Source organism: Seriola dumerili, unplaced genomic scaffold (assembly GCF_002260705.1).
Source record: "Seriola dumerili isolate Sdu_G_001 unplaced genomic scaffold, Sdu_1.0 BDQW01000362.1, whole genome shotgun sequence".
Classification (NCBI taxonomy): Eukaryota; Metazoa; Chordata; class Actinopteri; order Carangiformes; family Carangidae; genus Seriola; species Seriola dumerili.
Window position 1 is genome coordinate 395,759 of NW_019174617.1, and position 21,581 is coordinate 417,339.

At 41.0% G+C, this 21,581-nt stretch overlaps 3 protein-coding genes across 7 annotated transcripts; 2 read left to right on the plus strand and 1 right to left on the minus strand.

Moving 5' to 3' along the window:
* The first annotated feature begins 138 nt into the window (after positions 1–138).
* gps2 (G protein pathway suppressor 2) lies at positions 139–6,213 on the plus strand. The gene is made up of 11 exons (XM_022760742.1): positions 139–456; positions 880–997; positions 1,602–1,711; positions 1,858–1,970; positions 2,068–2,147; positions 2,265–2,344; positions 2,424–2,595; positions 2,775–2,858; positions 3,049–3,125; positions 3,386–3,481; positions 4,003–6,213. Exons 2-11 carry the CDS (start codon positions 904–906, stop codon positions 4,093–4,095), a joined length of 999 nt encoding a protein of 332 aa, XP_022616463.1. The 5' UTR covers positions 139–456; positions 880–903; the 3' UTR covers positions 4,096–6,213.
* On the minus strand, positions 4,928–13,115 carry eif5a (eukaryotic translation initiation factor 5A). Of its 2 annotated transcripts, XM_022760744.1 has the most exons (6): positions 12,738–13,115; positions 10,531–10,703; positions 9,945–10,049; positions 7,946–8,077; positions 6,934–7,006; positions 4,928–5,848 (listed from the first exon to the last, which is right to left on the minus strand). In XM_022760744.1, the coding sequence occupies exons 2-5, from the start codon at positions 10,696–10,698 to the stop codon at positions 6,944–6,946; spliced, it is 468 nt and encodes a 155-aa protein (XP_022616465.1). In that variant the 5' UTR covers positions 10,699–10,703; positions 12,738–13,115; the 3' UTR covers positions 4,928–5,848; positions 6,934–6,943. The 2 variants fall into 2 exon arrangements, with proteins under 2 accessions (XP_022616465.1, XP_022616464.1); XM_022760743.1 differs by having other exon boundaries at positions 4,928–7,006.
* Positions 13,116–16,384: 3,269 nt separating this feature from the next.
* On the plus strand, positions 16,385–21,488 carry ybx2 (Y-box binding protein 2). 4 transcript variants are annotated; one of them, XM_022760721.1, is made up of 10 exons: positions 16,385–16,529; positions 17,555–17,618; positions 17,750–17,783; positions 17,860–17,949; positions 18,057–18,296; positions 18,663–18,751; positions 18,860–19,064; positions 19,572–19,703; positions 19,801–19,877; positions 20,268–21,488. In XM_022760721.1, the coding sequence occupies exons 1-9, from the start codon at positions 16,451–16,453 to the stop codon at positions 19,837–19,839; spliced, it is 972 nt and encodes a 323-aa protein (XP_022616442.1). In that variant the 5' UTR covers positions 16,385–16,450; the 3' UTR covers positions 19,840–19,877; positions 20,268–21,488. The 4 variants fall into 4 exon arrangements, with proteins under 4 accessions (XP_022616442.1, XP_022616444.1, XP_022616441.1 ...); XM_022760723.1 differs by having other exon boundaries at positions 19,804–19,877; XM_022760720.1 differs by having other exon boundaries at positions 19,801–21,488.
* The last annotated feature ends 93 nt before the right edge of the window (positions 21,489–21,581 follow it).

Sequence of the window (21,581 nt, forward strand, 5' to 3'; positions counted from 1 at the left end):
CAGTGATATGATCAATTTATAAGACCCAGCAAGTGAGTATCCAGGTGATTTTTATTTATTTTTAAAGATTGTGTCAGGATATGAAAATGGTGGCACATCTTCAGCATAAGATCAACTTTCACGTGTTTTGTCTGCCAACGTGCCCGTAGTTACTATAGGCGTCGTATAAAAGGGGAATTTGGACGTTTGTATTTGTTTATTTGGACAAGTGGTGACGTATCCGTCCAAATACGATATAAACTTCAATTCCCAGAATGCAATTCAGAGAAAAACAGACGTCTTTGACACCGGAAGCGAAACCAAATCACCCGGGTTGAGAACCTCTTAGTCTGTTTATATTTTGTTGAGAAGTTTTGATTTTATGTTGTTTAACGGCCCCAGACACAGTCCAGTGGCCTCAAATTGAAAACCGCAAGACGGTTAGGTTCTTATTAAACGACTCACAAAGCGACAAAAGTAAGATTTTTGGTACTTTATCACTCCACCACGCCAAAGTAACGTTAGAATAGATGCCATAAAATACGTAATGTTGGCGCTAAGCAGCTAGCTAACTTCAGTTAACGTTTGCTCTCGGGCATGTTTAAAAATAATTAAGTTGTTGCCGCTGATATTCATGTTAAAGCTTTGTACATCTTCATATTAAATGTATACAATTCTGATTGATGAATTATACTATAGTATGCTGTCAGTTAATGGTAGCTGAAGCTAACAATGCTAACTTAGCAGTTAGCGGAACAGCAGCTAGGCCTGTAGCATGTTACACCTGTGTTATTTCTACCGGCTATACTACCAGCGAAATATAGACAATACCTTAAATGTAATTTATATATATCTTGTAACCTTACACAAGTTTTAAACTGACATTTCGTCCTACACCAGCTGGCCCCTCCACTGCCTGTCACCATGCCCGCCCTGCTGGAGAGACCAAAGCTGTCCAATGCGATGGCCAGAGCCCTCCACAAACACATCATGAGGGAGAGGGAGCGCAAGAGACAAGGTGTGTGTGTGTGTGTGTGTGTGTATGTGTGTGTGTGTGTGTGTGTGTGGGTGTGTGTGTGTGTGTGTGTGTGTATGTGTGTGTGTGTGTGTGTGTGTGGGTGTGTGTGTGTGTGTGTGTGTGTATGTGTGTGTGTGTGTGTGTGTGTGGGTGTGTGTGTGTGTGTGTGTGTGTATGTGTGTGTGTGTGTGTGTGTGTGTGTGTTAAAGACTGCTTTGCAGTGGACTAAGTTGACAAAGTCAGAGGTAGAGGTGAACAGGTTTTGTACTTTACTGAACTGTACTGGGCATATAAAATGTAAATAAGGACTCTGAACTCTGCCGCCCAACTGCAGAATATGCCTCAGCATCTATTCATTGCTCTCCAAAAGATGCAGCCATCTGTACTGACAGAAATACTATGATTGTTGTGTATTGTGTAATATGTCATGTTGTTATCTGTGTGTGCGCAGTCAAATCGAATCTTTCAGTATTTCACTGTAGTGCAATACAGTATTTAAAGGTGTAATATTTTTTCACATCGAGAATTATCTTAATAGCTTTTTTTAAGTAAGGGACTTGAATACATTTTTCCACCACTGAACAACATGAATATCATTGTTCAGAGGAGGAGGAGGTGGACAAAATGATGGAGCAGAAGATGAAGGAGGAGGAAGAGAGGAAGAGGACAAAAGAAATAGAGGAGAGGATGTCCTTGGAGGAAACCAAAGAACAGGTTGGAAAAAAGATGAAAACTATGTAGAAGTTTAATGTTTATTTGCGGTCTGTGCTTCCAATTCCACTCTATGCCATTTTACCCTGAGTTTAGACATTATATATGGTAACAATATATGACAATCCCAACCCCAATCTAAACTTCAGGTAATGAAGATGGGTGAGAAACTTCAGGGACTCCAAGAAGAGAAACACCAGCTCTTCTTACAGCTCAAGAAAGTTCTTCATGAAGAGGAAAAGAGACGCAGAAAGGAGCAGAGGTAGTGTAATTTATTTAAAATTCAGTCATTAATCTCAGGGTTTTACTGAGGTATTCCTAGTATTCAGCTTCATTTCTGTGACTCCTGTCTTCTTTAGTGATATCACAACACTGACATCGGCCAGCTACCAACCCAGTTTGCCCATGCATGCAGGGCAGCACCTCCTCAGCATTCAAGGTGAGATACATTTCAGGTTCTATGCATCGCCAGATCTTATCTGGGGTTATATGGGAAATTATCATTGTCTTCCATCATTAAGATCAGTCAGCTGATCCTTCTCTTTCCCTCTCTCAGGCAGTCCAGTCAGCCACAGTCGACCTGGTGCGCTGCTTGGTGAACGGAGCAAACAGCTGTTCCCAGCTACTGTGATTCCAGTAAGTAAAGGAGTGTTTTAGTAAAGAGAGAAATTTAGACACCAGTCATTCTTATCTCCTTGTCCTCCTCCTCTTTCAGACACGTCACTATCAGACGCCTGGCTTCAGCTCGGGCTCAGCAGAACACGGGCAGTTCAGTGGGGGCCAAGGGGTCCATGAGCCCTATGGGGTGGCCCAGGCCCAGCATCCCTCCACCTATGCCCCTGGACCATCTGTACCTGTCAGTTTTGCAAGCAGCTCTCAGATCAGAGGTAGAGGACATGTGTCTGTTTAAGCGTGAGGGATCACAAACCATCTGTAATAGTAGAAAACATGCAGTTACATGTTCACTTGTGCTTGCTGTGGTATATTTAGAGATCAAAAATTTGAACAACAGCAAAATGAGGTGTAGTGATTGTAGTGAGACTCATTTGCTCTTGTTCTCCCTCAGGTGCGTCTGCGTTTCAGGCCATGCAGTATCTCCCCCACCAGCAGCCCGGCTACCCCGTCCACAGTCACTTCACCTCTCAGCCTGGTCAGTACCCCGTGTTCCATGTGCTGTGTTGTTCTTTCTATGTATTTAATTCTCTTGCTACAAACCTCTCAGAGCTATGACTTGCAGTCTAAAATAAATTGCAGCGTATTTGTGAAGTAACCTACATGCAGGCTGTGCAGATGCTGCAGACGCTTTAGAGGATAAATAGTTACTTGTGTGTCTCCTACAGGATACATCCCTGGAGCAGGAATACCCCTTCAGAAGCAGCTGGAACATGCCAACCAACAGTCAGGCTTTACTGACGCTGTAAGACCATTTCACATTCAGATGCTTTAATGAAGTCTTGCTGAAGGTCTATAAACATTACCAAACAGAGTTTTATATTGTGGAAAATTGTTATTTGCATTCCAAAATACAGTGATTGTGTGCACATCTCTGTCTGTATCTATCCAAACATGTCACAGTCTAAATAATTGAGTTGCAGTTAGATTGAAGTACAACTTGTGCTTGAAGTTGTACGTCCTTATCTGATTACAAATGTCTTTGTTCTGTGTCTTGCCTCACAGGGTGCTTTGAGGCCTATGCATCCACCAGCCATGCATCCTTCTGCTCCCGGACTGCTGCCCACACCCTCAATGGCGGTCCAGATTCCCACTGCTAAGGTGAACTCCTAAAACACACTCAGCTGATGATGGCGAATTTTGCCGCACTTCTGTCAGTGTTGCTCGCAGCAGAATTTTGGAAATGAGTGTATTTTAAAAGTTTATCACGCAGTCCTTTCAAAGTGCAACCAATTAGATTAGAGTGAACCAAAAATCTTAAAGATATTAAAAGCATCTAAGAATTATCCATGAGATAATAGTAAAAACGTAGTGTGTTTTTGGCAGTATGTCCATGCCAGCAGTTTGTGTTGTGTTCATTATGAAAGAAAGTCTTTGCTTGGTAAACTGAATTTTTACCTAGAAATCGTTTGCTATGTTTCAAGTTCAGAGAACTTGATCTTCCAACCTTCATGTCTGCACCAATTCCCTTTTCACAATACACTGTCTATACTGCCACCATGTGTTTCTAATCACGAGGTGCGCTGCATTTACTGAAAAAAAAAAAAACCCTGCAAAAATGCTTCTCAAGGCTTCTGCCTCAGTTGTCTTGTCCTCATGTTGCTCCATGTTTCCATCTCCAGGCCCCGTTCCAGAGCTCTCCCCAGGGTGCTCCTCGCCACAGCTTCCTCCCCCACAGCCAGAGCGGGCAGAGGTTCTACCACCATGGCAAGTAACTCAGTCACGTTCACCTTCACTGTCGCCAAGGTTTCCCAGCTTCCCTCTAGACTCTGGAGAACCTGTTGGATGAGTAATGGATCGGCCTCGTCAACAGATGTCATTGGGTTGGATTATGCCATATGGTTTGATGGGTTTTTTTTTTTTTTTTTCCTGTACAGTATTTGGTTTTTAAGTTGTGTTTTGACTTTGTTCATGAGTGATCAGCAGTCCTCATGTTTCTGTGCTTCTGTTGACATCCAGTTTTGATTTTTGTATAACTTCAAATGATGTTAAGTTGTAAAATAGCTTAATATTTTACTTATACTGTAAAGCCATTCTGGAGGTGCTTTAGTGCACTAAAATGTTAATATCTTGTATAAAGCCAGACTGCATGAACCAGAGCTTATTCTTTGTATACTAACATCTCATCATGACAACATCAGTGGAGGGTTGAGTGTCACTGCAAAGACTTTGCTCACTAAAAATAGCAAAAACCAGAATAGAGGAAAAAAAATTCAGCAACACTTGAACTGTGGTTGAATTTAGAGTTTGTGGATTAAATCAACCTGTTTCTGCTAAGGTCACAAAAACACTGATGAACACTACTGTAACAGAAACACATTGGTTTAACCGAAACTCTATTTCAGTGTGTTGCTCATTTCTGGTTGATCACATTAGACCCATTAGGGTTGGTTACCAAAAATTAAATCAAGATGACCGTGGTCGTGACACAGTTATGGAGGATTTCCAGTGTTTTGCGTTGTCCTCTCAAGCATAAATCAGGTTTAAGTCAGTTCTGTTTTCAAACTTTTATGTTGCAAAATAAAACAATAAGCAAACGCCACATCCAACAGTTTGTGTCATCTTTATTTTTTTTGGCCATGGAGACATTCTGCACAGTTCGGACTTGCTGTTATGAACACAAAGTAAGGATACCAAACTGCCACAACTTGTCTGCCTCTTGAATCATTGCTCAAAGTTTGACAGCACGCCAAATAATACTCTAGTCATTTCTCCAAACAGCTCTGTGTGAAGGCCCGGTCTGAGCTCTCTGCAAAGGGGGTTTTTTAAGAAGCGAATGAAGTTAGATTGAGGTTTGGCTGTAGGACTTCAAACAAATGAGAATTTGTGTTGTCGGAGCAGGGTTTTGTTTCTCTTTGACGCTTCACACCTTGAGACAAAAAGAAACTGAACCTGGCTGTGCCATGTTGGTAACCTTTGTTTAACAGACAAGTTTGAGGTGATGAAATAAACAGCAAAAGGACAGGCTTGTTCAGATCAACTGCCAAAAGAAAAGTGCCACACAGAAAAAGACAGAACCTAGTCGCCTATTCAGTCCTGTACGGCACACACTCTGAACAAGCCTCAACAGAACAACGCAGATCTAGAGTTGAAGCCCTTGATAAAACAGGGGAACATATAAAAAAACAAAACAGACATTATCACCACTTTTCTTTCCCCTGATGGTAGGTAGCTACTGAATATTTGTAGACCTACTCAGTTATGAGTGAGAGACCTTCCTCTCGTCTTTTTACATCTGTACGCCTGGCCTTAGATGTGGTTTCATTACGTGTGAATGTACATATAGATTTTTTTCCAATTATTTATTAAAATTCATCTCTAATTGAACCCAAAAGGAAGGTCAGAAAACAGAGTGAGGGAGAGAGAGTATGAAAAACGAAGACAAAAAGAAAGAAAAAAGAGGGAGAATAGCATTGACGAGGCAATATCCCCTCCTTTTCCCCAGGTCCAGTGCATCTCGTTTTGCCCCTGAAACAGAATTACAAGGGGGGAGGAATGAGAAGAAAAAAAAGAAAGAAAAGTCAGAAACCAGAGAGGGAAGATACTTGAGAAAAACGAGAGAAACATATTTTAATGAGACAGTGAGTGTTTTAACTGTCCTCCACAGAGGACACATTGCACAAACAACAGCTTTAAGCATATTTTTTGTGGACACTTTAGTCTACAGCCCGCAGGTTGCAGGTGAGAAAGTGCAGGAAAGAAAGTGCATAAAACAGTTTGACCCAACAGTTACAACAACGCTACAAGCCGTTTCTTAGAGGGAAATACAGGAAGCAACTGGCTATATCAGGCTGTAAATTGAAGTGCAACCCACAGGAAAAAAAAAAAAAAAATACAACATAGCTCAAAAATACATTATGAACTTTAAGCTTTTGTTTATATTCGATAGTGCTACGTAAAAATGATACACATGCTCGTAATAGTGTTAACATGAAAGAAGACCGTTAAGGGGCAGGCAAATCCGGAGTACACACTGCTCAGTAACCGTCATTTCATACAAGCCTCAAATTTTCATGGAATTAGTTACATTTCCTCAATTATAAATCTTTAAATTTCCGCTGACCACTAATGTCCAGTTCAAACAAATATATACACGTAAAACATAATTATGCAATGCAAGATTATGGGAAAACATGGATATTTCCAGTATAGTCGATACACTTAATTGTAAGATTTTAAGGTGGCATGTCCTCTTTCTTCTATAATACCGAAGGTAAAATCTAAACATCACGACTCGGCAGCAGCCTTGGATCTCGCTGACTGGAGTTGCCTCCCCCTTGCTCCACTGATGAACAATAAACTATACATGACATCACACACACTTGCACTGGCATGGCACATGCTGGTGGCTTGTGGTGTAACATCCAAACACACACACACACACATACAAACATTATTTTACATCACACACACACACACACACACACACACACACACACACACACACGCGCGCGCACACACACTCTCCTCTTCAGGCAGGCTTGGGTCAGGCTGTAGTTGGGGGAGGGTGAGAGGACAGCTGCGTGTCGAAGCAGCTGTAGCTCTGTATTTACCTGCAGTGGCTTATTTACCGAAGGCTTTGATGCCAATTGCAGCTTCTTCATCCATTGCATTTAGAACGGTGATCTGAAAGAGCAGAGAGGAGTCGGGACAGAGCGGCTTTGTTAATGTGTGTGACGTTTGGTGAAGACGTTTTCCTCACACTTCCTTACACAGTTGATCACATCAGAGACAATTTCATAGCCCACAGATTGATTCCTTTTTTTGTCAGTAAATTTGTTTTATAGTAATCATTTCATTCTCTACAGCATTAAAGGGACTATTTGTAAGTTTTCTCTGCTGCCGGACATGGTTTCTTGCCGGGTGTTGGTGGTGGTGATTGTCGCTTGACAAGAGCTTCACCAATCTTTGTCTTTATAATACAAGATGGTTATAATACGCCTCCTGAGCAGCAGTGTTGCTTTCCACCGCTGGAGACAGCTGTTGGTGAGTAAAGGAATGAAGTTTGATGCTGAACTTGCAATGTTTCTTCTAGACTGGTAAGTAAACAGCTGCTAATGCTAACGTGGGCAATGTAGCAATAGTGAAACTTAAAAATATCTCCTTTCAAGTTTGTTCTTTCCTACATTTAACATTTCACATGCCACACCTAACTGCACACTGAAGACTTTAGTTATGATGAATGCTATTCTGATTGACCTGACACCAAACTGTCTCTTTGTAAACCTAAAACAATGGTTGACATGCAGGACAGACTTTTCTAGAAGGGTGAACGTTTTTTGGGGATTTTTTTTGTGGCGTTTAATGTGACTGCTTCTTACCTGTTACCTGTAGCAGGCAGCACGCTTGTTTTCATGTATTAAGAGTCCAAATATCAATATTAATCCTGGATTTTGAAATCATTTCAGCTTCAACATCCCAGATCAGAGTAAATATCAGTCTGCTGAAGTGCAAGCGTGACGATTCTTAATGTTACAAGATACCCTGTCGCTCTATGCACCAGTGCAACATAGAACCAAGAGCACAGAGCAGAGAAGAGCATCAAGGTGAGGTGACAGTACTGACCAGGATCTCCTCTCCGGCATCGTGCTTGCTCTCTATCTCTTTGCCCAGGTCTCCCTCAGGAATCTTGAGGTCCTCTCTCACCTCCCCGCTGTCCTGGAGCAGGGAGAGGTAGCCATCTTGGATCCCAATGAGCTGTACAGAACACAGGGACAGGAGCATGAGAGAGAGGAAAAGTCGAGAGGAGTCATACACCAACAATACCATTACCCAGACTATTGAAGTTAGTCTTGCTTGTTCCCCCTGTGCTGTGACTGTGTGGACTCGTAGGGGATACACTTTCTAATCTGAATGACTGCAGACATGAACTTCCTGTCATCAGGTTATGGAAGCACTGGGACTGTGTGGATTCACTTCTATTGGAAAATCCTGCACCATTTGCTTTTCATTTTGGCGAGCTGTGACAACTCCACTGCACACAACATGTTCCAATCGGTTTGATCAGTTACCTCCGCCTGAGTTGAATATCAGGTTCTCTTCATAAACAGAGTGTAATGAAGATGAGGCAGGCCTACACTGAAATTTCCAAAATCATCAAGTATCATTTTCAATGAAGCACATGATGAATTTGAGATAAGATGAAATGACAATATGAGCTTTGGTAGTTAAACTGTCATTACAGTTACAATATGTAACTTTTAATGTCTAAACGCTGAACAGCGTCGGTGAAACACAGATTTTTAACGAGACCTCTGCGGATAATTCAGCTCCTGAGTGACTGACACTGAAGGAATCCAAACCGGGGGAAGCTGACAGCAATGGTGGTGATGTCAACAACTCCCATGACCCCACACTAATTCACAATGTCACCCAACACTGTCTTTTGTTATTGTTTTGATTGAGAGAGCAGTAGCGGCAGAAGTTACATACTGTGCGTTTAACTGACTTTTTGACAACCTGGGCTTCAGTGGAAACGATCTGTAAGTAAACACACCGCTGACATATTATCACCTTTTAACTTGATTTGCACCTGACAAATGTTACGTCAGATATCCACTTTCCACCTCTCCCCTCAACAGCTGAAGGAAATATCTGGGTCTTTAGCTGCTAAATGCTCCACTGTGTTCACCAGCTAGCCGCTAACTCTGTCTGTCTGATGCTTGGTGCAGGGCAGGTGGTGCGCAGTGCACTTTTGAGCGCTCTGAAAAACAGCTGCATACTGGATCTGAAAACAACACTGATGACAGCTGTGAGACCGAACCATAAGAGTAAAGCCAGAGACCGTAAAACCAAAACAATGAGCTGAAAGACACTAACCGGCAACACAACACTGAGGAGAACTGCGGCGATGAGGGAGAATTCTCTGTCACTCTGTCACTATGAGCGACTCCTTCCGCATACGAGAGGTATTTCATTTAGACGTGGTCATTTGTGGTCAATTAAAACAGTATCATTTCCAAAAGATGACCAGCATTTTTCCCTGCACCAGTGTTAGTACCAGTTGCCAGCTGCTTCTGTTTCGCTCTTTGTGTGTTTTCACACCCGTAAAGCTCTTCTCACCAAAGAAACTCTTTGTCATCTAATAACCATGGGGCTTTTCTCAAATAAGCATCCAACTGCCAATTGTCTCCCAGCAGCCACGTAGAGTTATCTCTTGCTCTTATTAAAGACCAGATCTTATTTGTGAATATTACAGTGATAAAGGCATCACTATAATTTCCCATTTATGACAAATAACGCATTCCTCATAATTGAGTCCCACTTTTCCGTCACATGAACGCTCACATAGCACAACAAATGTGTTATTGTGGGTAATTAGTGTATTAGTTGTCTGTGGTTTGTATATCTGTTGATCTAGAGCCTCGTGTGGCTCCAGACCAAGCTTTGAGAATTGTAATGTTACATAATCTGACTTCATGCTGGAATGCTGGAATGATCTGAATGTGTAATAGTATGAAGAAAACTTATGTAACACTGTATTTTAACTATATACTAGGTAACAAGTCAGTGTAACACCAGTCAAGACCTCCAAAAGATCTCGTCTGTCCTCACGCTGTCTCACCTGGTAATCCATTCTCTTGATGTTGGGGACGTCCATGTTGTGGGTGGAGGGACAAATATCTTCATACTTCTTACCAGAGAAGATGTCGATACCAACCAAGTGCACCTGCACGAGCAAAAGACAAATATTGAGAGGATGAAGCAAATCCCAAAACAAAGTTTACACTTTAGAGAAAAAATAACATATTTGTAATTTGCTATCAACCATTTTTCCAAGTGTATCATCATGTACAATTCTATATTACATTTTTTTCAAATAGTGAATATCTTTTTAAAGAGGAAAACTGTAACCCATCAGGGACACATTAATGCTATTGCACAGACTGAGAGTGGCCATTAATGTGCATTAATATTAATGAGTGTTTATTGCAGAGATAAGTGGATAGATAGTAATCCCTCACAGGTTGATAGGTAGGTCTTTATTTTATGATAAACCATGATATAAAAAACATTTTTTTTTACATTTCAGTTATTTGTCTGAGTCAGGCCATAAAGCGCTGAAAAAAAACTGTCCATTAGCTTCATTAGTTTCAAAAAGTTTTTCAACTACAGTTTGAACTGTCTCAGCACTCCAGTAATTTACTGACCTTAGCGTGGCCGTGCTTGCCAGTCTTGGAGGTGGACATCTCAACGATCTTGCAGGGTCGACCTTTCAGCACAACAAAGCCATTTTTGCGCAGGGCCGAGCACTGCATTGGGTAGGTGGCGGATGCCCCGGCATCACCTGTCTGGAAGTCCAGCTCTGCATCTGCCATACCTGCTGTGGAGGCCAAGACACAGGGTGCAGATATTAATATATGTTCGTAACTGATTCGGGGAAATGGCACGGTTTTGGAGATGTATTGATTTAGTATAATGATAGAAGACCAATTTCTCAGTTTCTCTATGATACCAACAATACTTTTTCAATACCTTGGATAATATCTGTATTTTTTTTCTACAAAACCCCTTTTTTATTGAACAAAATAACCAACTTTGTGAAATGTTTAAGTGGTCGTCACACCATAAAACAGTATAAAACTTGCAAAATTGTGACTTAGTAAATATATGATTAAAGAATAAGAAAATGAGCCTGCAAATCTGACCAGGTGTTCATACCAGCTTTAGATACTGGACAGTTTTTGATACTTGCTCTGCTATTGTATCCACATTAATGTCTTTTTAGATGACATCTTATTAAAACCACAGATTTACATTAAATAACTAAATAGCCACAGTAAATATTGTCAAACATATTGTAATGTTTCATTTTTATCATTACCTTCTTACTCTATGAGTGGTGTTTACCAGGGCTGATATAACTTTATACTTTCAGGTCTATTGTGGTAACACACACTGGATGTGTAATAGGATTTATAGATCACAGAGTAAGTAGTATTTATGCAAGTTAGTCCATGATGAAGCAGCCAGTGCTGCCTGGTGAATATCTGTCACGTATGTAAGGAGGAGAATATGGAAATGTGAGAGTTGGCTGCTTATGTGAATTAAAGGTAAACACTTTGATCCAATGCTGCTCAGCACCGGGCAGAGGAAAAACACAGACCAGACAGGGCTAAATAAAGCAACAGAAACATGGCACCTGTTAGCCCAACAATAGTCCAACTGTAAAAGATAAACATAACAACAAATATAACTGGAGTTGAATGTGTAGCTGTGGTTTTAACTATCAGTGTTTGTGCCAAACTATGCCTCACTTAACCACCAAACTTTTGTCACGGGGATGCAGCTCAGCTACCTGCCACGAGTACAATGTAACTAACAGCAGCTAACTCACAATATCCAAAGACAAACACTAGATATAGAGGAATAGCAAAGTTATGGGCTTTACTGCTCAGTTGGGCGGATGGTCACCGGGTAAAACGTCAAACCAGGGGCCGCTAATCCACACTAAAGTCCCATAAATAAAATTTCAAACCAGGCGTGACTCCTCTCTCCACCTCTCATGTTGTTAATTGGACGAGAAACGTTAAATGTGGGAGCCAAATGTTACAGTTTAGGTGACACCCCGGGGGCAGTGTGTTGAACAGTATGTCCGCAGTGGTGAAAAGAAGGGGCAGACTGCGGCCTAGTGCGTACACTACGTGCCACGGCCCGTCGTCGGTAACGTGTACGGTCGGTGTCCCCGCATCCATGCGCACTGACTGCGCTCAGGCCGAGGCCCTGCTGATAAAGAGATTCAAGTTCACAACCCAGAATGACAACCTCTGAGGCACTGAAACCCTCCATCATGTCAACATGGACCTCCGTGTGAACGACCCTGGCTATTTTAATCCTGCGCTGGCCGATAACACGCCCACACATGATTGATATAACTATGGAAAATGACTTGAATTTTGGCCCGCTGGTGTACAGTAATGACTAAGCTAATACTCGCGATGGCTACGACGTGCACCAGCGCATTGAGGAAACAATATCAGTTAGTTTAATCATGTTTTGTGTGTTGAGGTTAGAGCCGGTGGCATGTATGTGAAAGCAATGGAAGTCGTGCTAAACGTCACATGCAGCCAGGTCTTGCAGGATTTGCAAACTTAATATAACGACAGAGGCGAACGAGTCGGCGGGTATTTTTTTTCCATTTTAGCCACCAAGTGAGAATGAAGCTCCGGTTAGGATGTGATAAGTTAGCTAGAGCTGCCAGTGGTCCTCTAGCAAAACAGACCGCTGTTGTTACTTCATGGGGGCGTTTAAAGGGGATATATCATAATACAGCTTCAGACAGACATGTGCATAGGATAACTCGTCTGCTCAGGCGCAAACACGCCCCGTCTATTGGATGTTTTGATAAGGAACTTACCCTAGTGATAATAGCTCTCTTGTCTTGTGTTACTTATCAGCCTTTCTCCCTTTAATTCCACCTCCTCCTCTGTGTCCGTGCTAACGGGTTTTCTGGCCGGGGTCTGTTTCCTCCTCTGTGGCTCGTTTGTGATGTCGCGCTCCCTTTTTCTTTTTTGTATTAGCTATCAGCTATATCTTTATTCCTCTTTCATCCCGGGCGTTTCCACTCTGCTCTCTTCTCCCCCCGGTTTGTTGTAATCCAGACTGCAGTTTACCTCGTCCAGAGGTACACTACCGTTAAAGTCAGCCGCCGGGCCGAAAAGAATCAGAGCCCTGGACCCCGCTGTGTTTGTACTGTCTGTTGCCTGCACTCCACCTTCTCGGTCTCTCCCTCATCCAGCTCCTCACCACTGTCACAACATTAAAACAATCTAAACATTGCACTTCCGTTGGATCTGTCACAATAAAATCCCATCCTTAATTGATGACGTTACTACAATGTTATTTTAGAGTCAGTACGACAGACCTCCCCGAACTTCTAGTTTATTTTAGGCCTTTATTATCATTATTATTATTTTTATTAAAAGGATAGTTTGGCAAAATGAATGAATAAATCAAGGTCAACTTACCATATTTTCATGGGCTTTCAACTGCATCTAATGGTTTTCATCGGAGTACTGTGTTGTTGCAGTTGTCATGGAGATAGCTGTTGCCATCACGTGATGTAGTTTGCAAAGTCAATTAGTAACATTCTTGAGTGTGGATGTTCAACTATATTCCAGAATGTATAATTGTATAATACTACTACTAATACTACTAATAGCCTACTGCATGTATTCTAGTGTGTAGATGTTACATTCTATTCCAGAATGTGTAATACAATGTAACTACAGTGCAATGTGTTCTAGAATGTAGAAACGAAAGTAAAAGAGTCTATACCAATATAAGAGTTTTTTTTTTTTTTAAATGTAGGCCTGTATATATGGATTAAAAGTTTTTTTAAACTTAATCACACAATATATATATATACACAATTCTTGCCATTGATCTCTTATATTAAAGCAATCTGACATATACGTGTACCTTTTCTACTTATCACAAACTGAAAGAGAGTTAAAGTATATTTTGCCTGTTACCCAGGTGTACTTATAAGTAAGTAAAGGATTTGAGTGCTTAAGAAACATAGCTGTTTATGCATGTTGTCTTTAATTCAGAAGCTATATTGCCATTTTAATTTAGATACACCCTTTTAGGCATTTGCATTCAAAAGTGGACGTGGATTGAAAGACTTTTTGAAAGAAACAATATATTTAGGAAACATTACTACAGGATAGAATGGGTGTTTTGTCATTATTCTTTCAAAAATATAAACATCTGTTCCATTAATTGTCATTATAATACTAAAATGTAAAAAATAGGCAAGGTCTTTTTTTTCCATAACTGATATAAAATTACATACTTTTACACTGAAAGTGAAGTTGCAATTTTTCCGGTCACCGTGTGGCTAACTTGAAAGATCTTGATGTTTCTTTCATCCAAATGCCAATGAAACAAACCTCGCAAATTGGTACGTTCTGCGCATGCGTAGCTGTTTCACTCTTGAGTAGCATGGATCACTGACTTATTTACGAACTGTTCATAAACGTTATGGCACGTGTGTGTTGATCTACTCAGGAACCTTTACAGATATTTTCACAGGTTTCTAATATAGCCTACAACTGTGGAAACAGTAAAAGACTTAAATTGCACATAGGCTATTCCTCACCATGACCCATGACCACTAGGCTACTATAAACAAAAAAAAAATTACATTTTCAAATTATTAAAAGCTTTAACATGTTCATGTTATTTATATTAGTTTGAAGAATAAAGAAGTGTTAAAATTAGTTTTGCTGTCATAAGTCACACATGGCACAGTTTTTGTGCACCATGTGTGGTAAATACAGACTCCAGTGCTTTACTTGCATATCATAGTAGAACATTTCTCATCCAGGTGCAGTGTACTGAAAGTATAAGGCAAGGATCAGAGTATGGACAGGACTTTCCATTCACTAAACAAAAGTTTAATAAACAAGATCGAAGTATCTCTTCTTATGATTTACCGTTTGAAAACCTTCTTAATCCACAGTGTTGGTGCTGTCATCCTGTCAGTGTGCTCCTCTGCTAGCTGTAATTCCCTCTGTTGCTGATCATTTCTACCTTCCAATTAGTCTTTTTTTCTGTCCAGAGACCTATGGCTTCCGTGCTCAGCAAATGGTTTCATTGAATTTGGCAGTTCTTAGAGCGGCAAGGTTAAATTTAGTGCTGTGAAACTGGAGTCCTATGACCTATGTGCTGAGGGCTGCAGTTAAAGCCATAGTTAACCCCAAAATGAAAATTCAGTCATCGCTTTCTTAATCTTATGTCACCTTAAACCTTCATGTAAGGCCTTCAAACCCACAGTGAGCTTGTCCCCAGAACATTATAACAGCCTTCAAAAGCTGAAGGAGCTATTTATTTGCAGGACAAAATAATCATAAAATGTCCCCAGACAGCAATCACATTCAATATGGAAGTTAATTTTAGAATGAGCTATTTCTTCACTGCATAGCAGCAGAAAACCAGAGGCTGGGGTGAGGAAATTAGTTCCTGATCAATACTGTCTGTAATTACTCAGCAAAGCAACAGAGCACTGTTATATAAACTGATTACCTTGTAAATTACATTCAGTCTGTTTCTCACCAGTATAAGTTAGCCCATCACATATTATCGTAAAATTAAATGTAGTCACATTCCCTGACTGATTTTTGTCAAAAATTAAAGTCCTACTCATAATTACTATGGATCCAGTCACCATGTGTTTTCCTCTACTGGTTGAAAACAGTATTGGTCTCATTAACCTGTTCAAAAGGAGGAGGCAAAATTACATAGATCAGTTACTTCTCTGTGATGGTCTAAACACACTGATTTAGCTAAAAGAATTAGTTATAGTATGTCAGGGGCAAAATGCTTACACCTTTGCTTGGGGTAGAAGAAACTATGTTGTTGACAGTTTTGTACTAATTTAGCCCCCAATTTATACGAATAAACTGAGTCAAATATGTAACTGAGGGAACAAAAATCTAGAGTCCCCATTAACTTGAATATTATGAAATGCTTTGACAACTAGATAACAAAAATTCATGCAACACTTCACCAGCAGAGGTAGGTGTCAAATTATTCAAGACTGTATGCTGTCATATGATTATTATGATGGGTATGTTTAAATATGTATGTTTATTATGGCATGTGCTAACTGGGATCCTCATAGTAATAAACATTAATGAACTTTAAATCTAGGATTGATTTGTTTGACAGGTTTACAGTGAAGTTACTCATCCATTTGAACCAAAGTCAAGTCATAGCATCATATTTTATCATATCATAAACAGTAATCCTGTAACACAGCACATTCACACTCATAAATGGTCCATAAACTAAGAGCAATATAAAGAAAACACCTCCCGTTATAAAATCAGGCTCCTCTCATTCTTACCTGTTCTCCACCTGTCAATTTTTCCCTCCCAATTTCCAACCGCGCCCAGCCAATCAAACTCCAGCTCGGGGTCTCGTGAAACCAATGAGGGCGCGGCTTCTGTACGACAACCCGAGGGGATGTCGGGATAAAAACTTAGCCGTGCTCGGTAGAAAAGTTTCGGGAAGAGCAGGAGGGAGGGGACAGAGGAGTAAAAGTGTAATAATCCGACAGCGAGCATGACCGACGCCGAGGCGCAGAGCGCTCCACCATCGGCACCGGTGGAAGACAAGCCACAGCCGGAGAGGAAAGTCATAGGTGGGTACAGAAGAAGGTGCTCCTGGTTCAAACTTGAGTCTTTATCCGTCAGGGAAAGTTTTAAACCACTAACTTTTGTCTGAATTCATGTGCGTCTTATCATATGAGTGAGATGAACAGATTATGCTGTCGCCGCAACAAGTTTTAGGCATTTTTGTCTCACTTATGTAAAAATGAGCTGTTTTATGTGTGAAACTTGATTATCTATTGTGTCAACAACGGCAAGGTACCGTTAAGATATGTCGACAAATAACTGTCAATCACTCCTTCCTTTGACACCATGTTGTGTTTCATTTCAGGAGGAACACGTGTCCTCAGTTTTACGCATGGGTTTTGTGTGGCGCAGCTATATCTATCAGTGAAGTAAAACCTGTGCTGTGAACATCAACATGGAAGCAATTAATCTGGCCAACTGAAAAATTAAATTGTTTGATTTGTCACTCATAAATGCGTCACTAGGACATGACTACTTTTCTTTACGTGTTTTCGTGCGTTGACGTTAAATTCTTTAAGTTAATGACAGTTTCTTCTGTAAGTGAGAAGAAGAAGAAGAAAGCCATAGCCCATTGTGCTGTAGCTGTCTGTTAACAGTGTGAACACTTGACCTAAATTTCCTCTTTATCAGCTGTCGCGCGCTCCAAGTTGCACACGCGCGCCCCCTCACAGGTGCAAATCATTATAGTGAGAAGCAAACGTGCCAATTAAATGCCTTTTTAGATGGTTTTCAAAGAGAACCGCTTGACTCAGCGATGCAGCCGTGTTGTTTTTCGGTGACTTGTTTTTGTGACCCTTTTCTTTCGAGGTGACAAACCGTGTATCTTTGATAGCAGCCCTCCCTCGTGACCTAGTGCAGACCTGGTTTCAAAGTTTTTACTGTTAATGATTGACGCACATTGCTCTCATTTCTTGTTAGCGAGGCTGCCATTGATACAAGTAAGATAACGGTATAGTCTGTGACTGGCTGTATAGCAATATGTGAAATGTTATAGGGTATCTATTTAATCATGTGCTACCTGCTGTTGCAGCCACCTTGGTCCAAGGCACAGTGAAATGGTTCAATGTGCGGAATGGATACGGCTTCATAAACAGGTACTGCCTCCTTTCAGTTACTTTAGGTTATCTACATATTTACATTACTTAAGTTTACTAATAGAATAATTAAATATTTTTAATTTAGGCCCCATGTGTCAAGCTTACTAATAATGATTTATTTCTCTTAGGAACGATACTAAAGAAGATGTATTTGTTCATCAGGTAAGATGAGAGAATTGTGTGTATTTATGTTATATAGCTGTATGCCATCCTTTTGATGTTTACTGTATCTCTGCAGACTGCTATCAAGAAGAACAACCCTAGGAAATTCCTCCGCAGTGTGGGAGACGGAGAGGTCGTAGAATTTGATGTGATTGAAGCAGCCAAGGTAAGAATCGTGGAATCCATGTGATAATATGGTGTTAATGCAACAAATTTAAATATCTGCTGATGTTAAATTTCTCCATATTTTCCCTGTCATTGATGTTCCCTCAGGGCTCAGAAGCAGCCAATGTGACCGGCCCAGGTGGTGTTCCAGTCAAAGGGAGCCGCTATGCACCCAACAAACGCCGCTTCCGTCGACGGTTCTTCCCCCGCAGCCCTCGGCCTGGTGACCAGAGCAAACCAGCAGATAGCCAAGCCACTGTTGAGGGTGAGGGATCAGGGGAGAGTGATGGAACAAGACCTCAGCAGCGCCGTCGTAGGCCCCACAGACCACGGCAGGATGCACAAGATGTAAGCAGAGGGATGTGTACAACGGAAACAACAACCTGTAGAGCTTGCTGAAGGACATGGCTGTGGGGTGGATACTTTTTTATTTTTTTATTTTATTTTATTTTTTTTTATTCTTTATCAACCTTGAAAAGAAGTGTATGGGATGGTGGGGACAGGATATGAATACAACCTTTGGTAAAAATGAGTATAAATCATGTTTTCTAATAAAGATAGTAGAATCACAGCAGAATACAATTAATGAACAACTGTGGAAAGATCGTTTAAATGTTGCAATAATTACTTTAAAGGGAGGGATACAGCTGAAATCCACTGAGGAATTGTTATGTGGCAGACCAGTCTGAGGTTTTGTTACTTGATCTCTGTCAGGGTGAGTCTGGAGAGCAAAAGAATGAAGTAGCAGAGGGTGACCAAACGCAGCGACCGCAACGGCGTAGATTCTGGCGTCCGTACCGCAGGTGACTTGACAGCACTTCCTAAACTTCTATAGGTTTTAAATCATTTCCACTTCTGGATTCCAGGAATTCAGAACCGATTGAATATTGTCTCTGTCCTGGGATTCGCAGACCGTTCCGGCCTCGCCCACATTTTGATCAGGGTGCAGATGGCGAGCAGGCAGCTGCTCCAGAGGAGAGCCAGGAGCAGGGTGAGATGAAGCAGACGGAGGCCTCTGAGGGCCCACAGACCAATGGAGAAGCAGCTGAGGGCCAGAAACAACGGCGCCAGACTAGACGCCGCAGGCAAAGGAACTCGGAGTCATCTGCCTCAAAAGTGAGTATGATTGTTAATGGATGGTAAACTGCATCCAGTGCTCTGTGATTGACGCTTGAGCTATTTGGACCCAAAAGAATCCAAGTGACAAAAATTCATGGAATAAATGAGAACTTGCCATTAGAAATAATTTTGCTGTTGTTAGGAGACAAAGTTTCCCTGCATTCAGCCTTGAAACAGAATGTGATGTCAAGGAATATTGACCAGAGGTGTTTGTGGATGAAAGTAGTTTAGCGACATGTATTTTTAGTATGGCCCAAAACGGTCAGTCATTGACAGTATAAGGTACAAACCATATATTTGTAGTGTCACTGTTTCAGTTCGGGCTGTGGAACACTTATTGCATGTTATCCCTTTTTTCTATCAATGTGTCCTGTCTCAGTACGGTCAAATACCAAAGGCAAATCTACTTTGTTCCTACACCAAATCCTAAAATACATGAAAAATTATCTCAAAACTGTTACTGTTGCATGCTTGAGACAATCTTTCTGCTTGCACACATTGCAGAATGATACAGAGAAGTCTGCATCAGAGCCTGGTACCCCCCCTCAGAATTCAAAACCAGCTGACTTGAAATCTGCATCAAAATCACCAAAGGTTTCCCCTAAAGCCTCTGCAAAAACACCCAAATCACCTGAGGTAAGGTGTTAAACCTCTGATTTTTCCCTCTTTTGTATTCTATTATAGTATTTGTGTGTTGTGATGACACAAATATCTTAACTGTCTGTCCCCACAGCAGGCAGCTGCCACAACAGTCCCAGCCCCAACAGAGTGACGTCAATGAGAGGACAGTCACGTGACCCTTGGCAAGAGGTGGGACCAACTTTAATGTGGTGCAACCCTGGGTCAGGCGGGGTGGGAGACATGAGGGTGTAGAGTTGCACTTCTTGTGCTACACGTCCCACATTGGCTATCTTTTACAGAGAGCAGGATGACGGACATTAACGGGCTGTTGAGTCAAGATAATGGATTTAAAGTGGAAAGGACTTTATGTCGAGTCTCTAAAGACTGCGTACATTTGGACTGAATCTTTAATGCAGGGAACGTTTTTGCTCAAACTCTGGAAACCTGGATTTAGATTAATATAATCCTTGTTTCAGAGTTAGACGTGTCTTTTTGTGTCTGTCTTTCTTTCAATCCCTGTGTCTCCCTTGTGTTTTTTTTTATTTTTTTTATTTTCATTTTTTGTTTTGTTTCTCATAGGTCCTAGGGTTGGAGGACTGGACCTATTTCAGAACACATGCACTGCTCTCCCCTCCCTGCACTCCCCCATCCTCCAACCCACCTCATCTCGCTGTCATCCCCTCAGGCCCCTTCCCCCCTCATCTTGTGTTGTCCTGTCTAGACGCTGTGTGGAGAGGAATGGGATAGGGAAGAAATGGGATATAGGTGGGTGGTGGGTGCATGTTTAGAAATTAAAAATACATCTTGAAAAAGAAAAATGGGAAAGAATGGACAATCTGCTTGGTAGCCCAGTTATTCCAACCCCACTTTAAAAACTATTTTCCTTTAATTGACCAGATGGGGCACATCAAGTAGTTTAGAGGAACCAGCCTTGATTTTTATTTTAACTTCTTAATTTGGTTGAAGAGGGGAAAACCAAGCAGGTGTGAGGTTGGAGGTGCATTATGGGAGTCAGTTTAGTTCTGTGACCACCTCAATCGATTCTTAAAACATACTACTCCCTTCATCCTCCTCAGTTGAGGATAGATTGAAAAGAAACTTTATTTCTCTTGTTTTACTTATTTGTGCATGCTTTTCTTTGGAGGGGATTATGTGCAATGTCAATACTTAAAATGTTAATGAATAAACCATGTTTGCAAATCTCAGGATTTAGTCCTTATTTCTTGTCTAGGTTGCAGATACAGAAACTGCTTTGCAGTTTTTGCCTTTGCATGTTTTTAAGAAAATTCGATTACTTAAAGAATATTAATGGTCACTCATTAATGGAAGTGTTTTCAGTAACATTATTTACAGTACTTGCATCCTTTAGTCACAACATGACCACAGCATCAATATTCTCTCTGTACAAATTACAGGTCCTCTCTGAACAATCTCATTACAAATTTTCTTCAGAAGGTAGTGATACACACCATTAAAAGAAGACGGCAAACAGCACACATGACAGATGCAGGAAAAATACAAACATGATGCTTGTGTGATACAAAATGAATCTACAAGAAGATCTCTTTACAGAACCTTTAAATTGCACATCTTGCTCTAGTCTGAGGCTTCTGTTTACAAAACTAAACACCAACTGGAGTGCATAAAGAATTGAAACTTTTAGACCCTCACACCCTTAAAACTGTATCAACAATCAAACGACACACTATATGTACAGATGAAGTACTAAAATAGATAAATATTGTTTCTTTTTAAAAGTAGCATTTCTACATGTGCAACAAGTTTCACAAGATCAGAAAAATACTTTGTGTTGGCACTTTGCCTTAGCGTAAGCTGGGAATGCACCTCACGATTGAAACCCCAGTTAGACAATGAAGACTTTGAGCCTGTGTT

Excerpts from the sequence above, each read along its gene's own strand:
- gps2 (XM_022760742.1), top strand. The coding sequence starts at position 904 with ATGCCCGCCCTGCTGGAGAGACCAAAGCTGTCCAATGCGATGGCCAGA. Across the intron at positions 2,148-2,264 it reads GCACCTCCTCAGCATTCAAG|GCAGTCCAGTCAGCCACAGT; the intron begins GTGAGATACATT and ends TCCCTCTCTCAG. Across the intron at positions 2,596-2,774 it reads AAGCAGCTCTCAGATCAGAG|GTGCGTCTGCGTTTCAGGCC; the intron begins GTAGAGGACATG and ends GTTCTCCCTCAG.
- eif5a (XM_022760744.1), bottom strand. The coding sequence starts at position 10,698 with ATGGCAGATGCAGAGCTGGACTTCCAGACAGGTGATGCCGGGGCATCC. Across the intron at positions 8,078-9,944 it reads TCAAGAGAATGGATTACCAG|CTCATTGGGATCCAAGATGG; the intron begins GTGAGACAGCGT and ends TGTTCTGTACAG. Across the intron at positions 7,007-7,945 it reads ATGCCGGAGAGGAGATCCTG|ATCACCGTTCTAAATGCAAT; the intron begins GTCAGTACTGTC and ends CTGCTCTTTCAG.
- ybx2 (XM_022760720.1), top strand. The coding sequence starts at position 16,451 with ATGACCGACGCCGAGGCGCAGAGCGCTCCACCATCGGCACCGGTGGAA. Across the intron at positions 16,530-17,554 it reads GCCGGAGAGGAAAGTCATAG|CCACCTTGGTCCAAGGCACA; the intron begins GTGGGTACAGAA and ends CTGCTGTTGCAG. Across the intron at positions 17,619-17,749 it reads GGATACGGCTTCATAAACAG|GAACGATACTAAAGAAGATG; the intron begins GTACTGCCTCCT and ends TATTTCTCTTAG.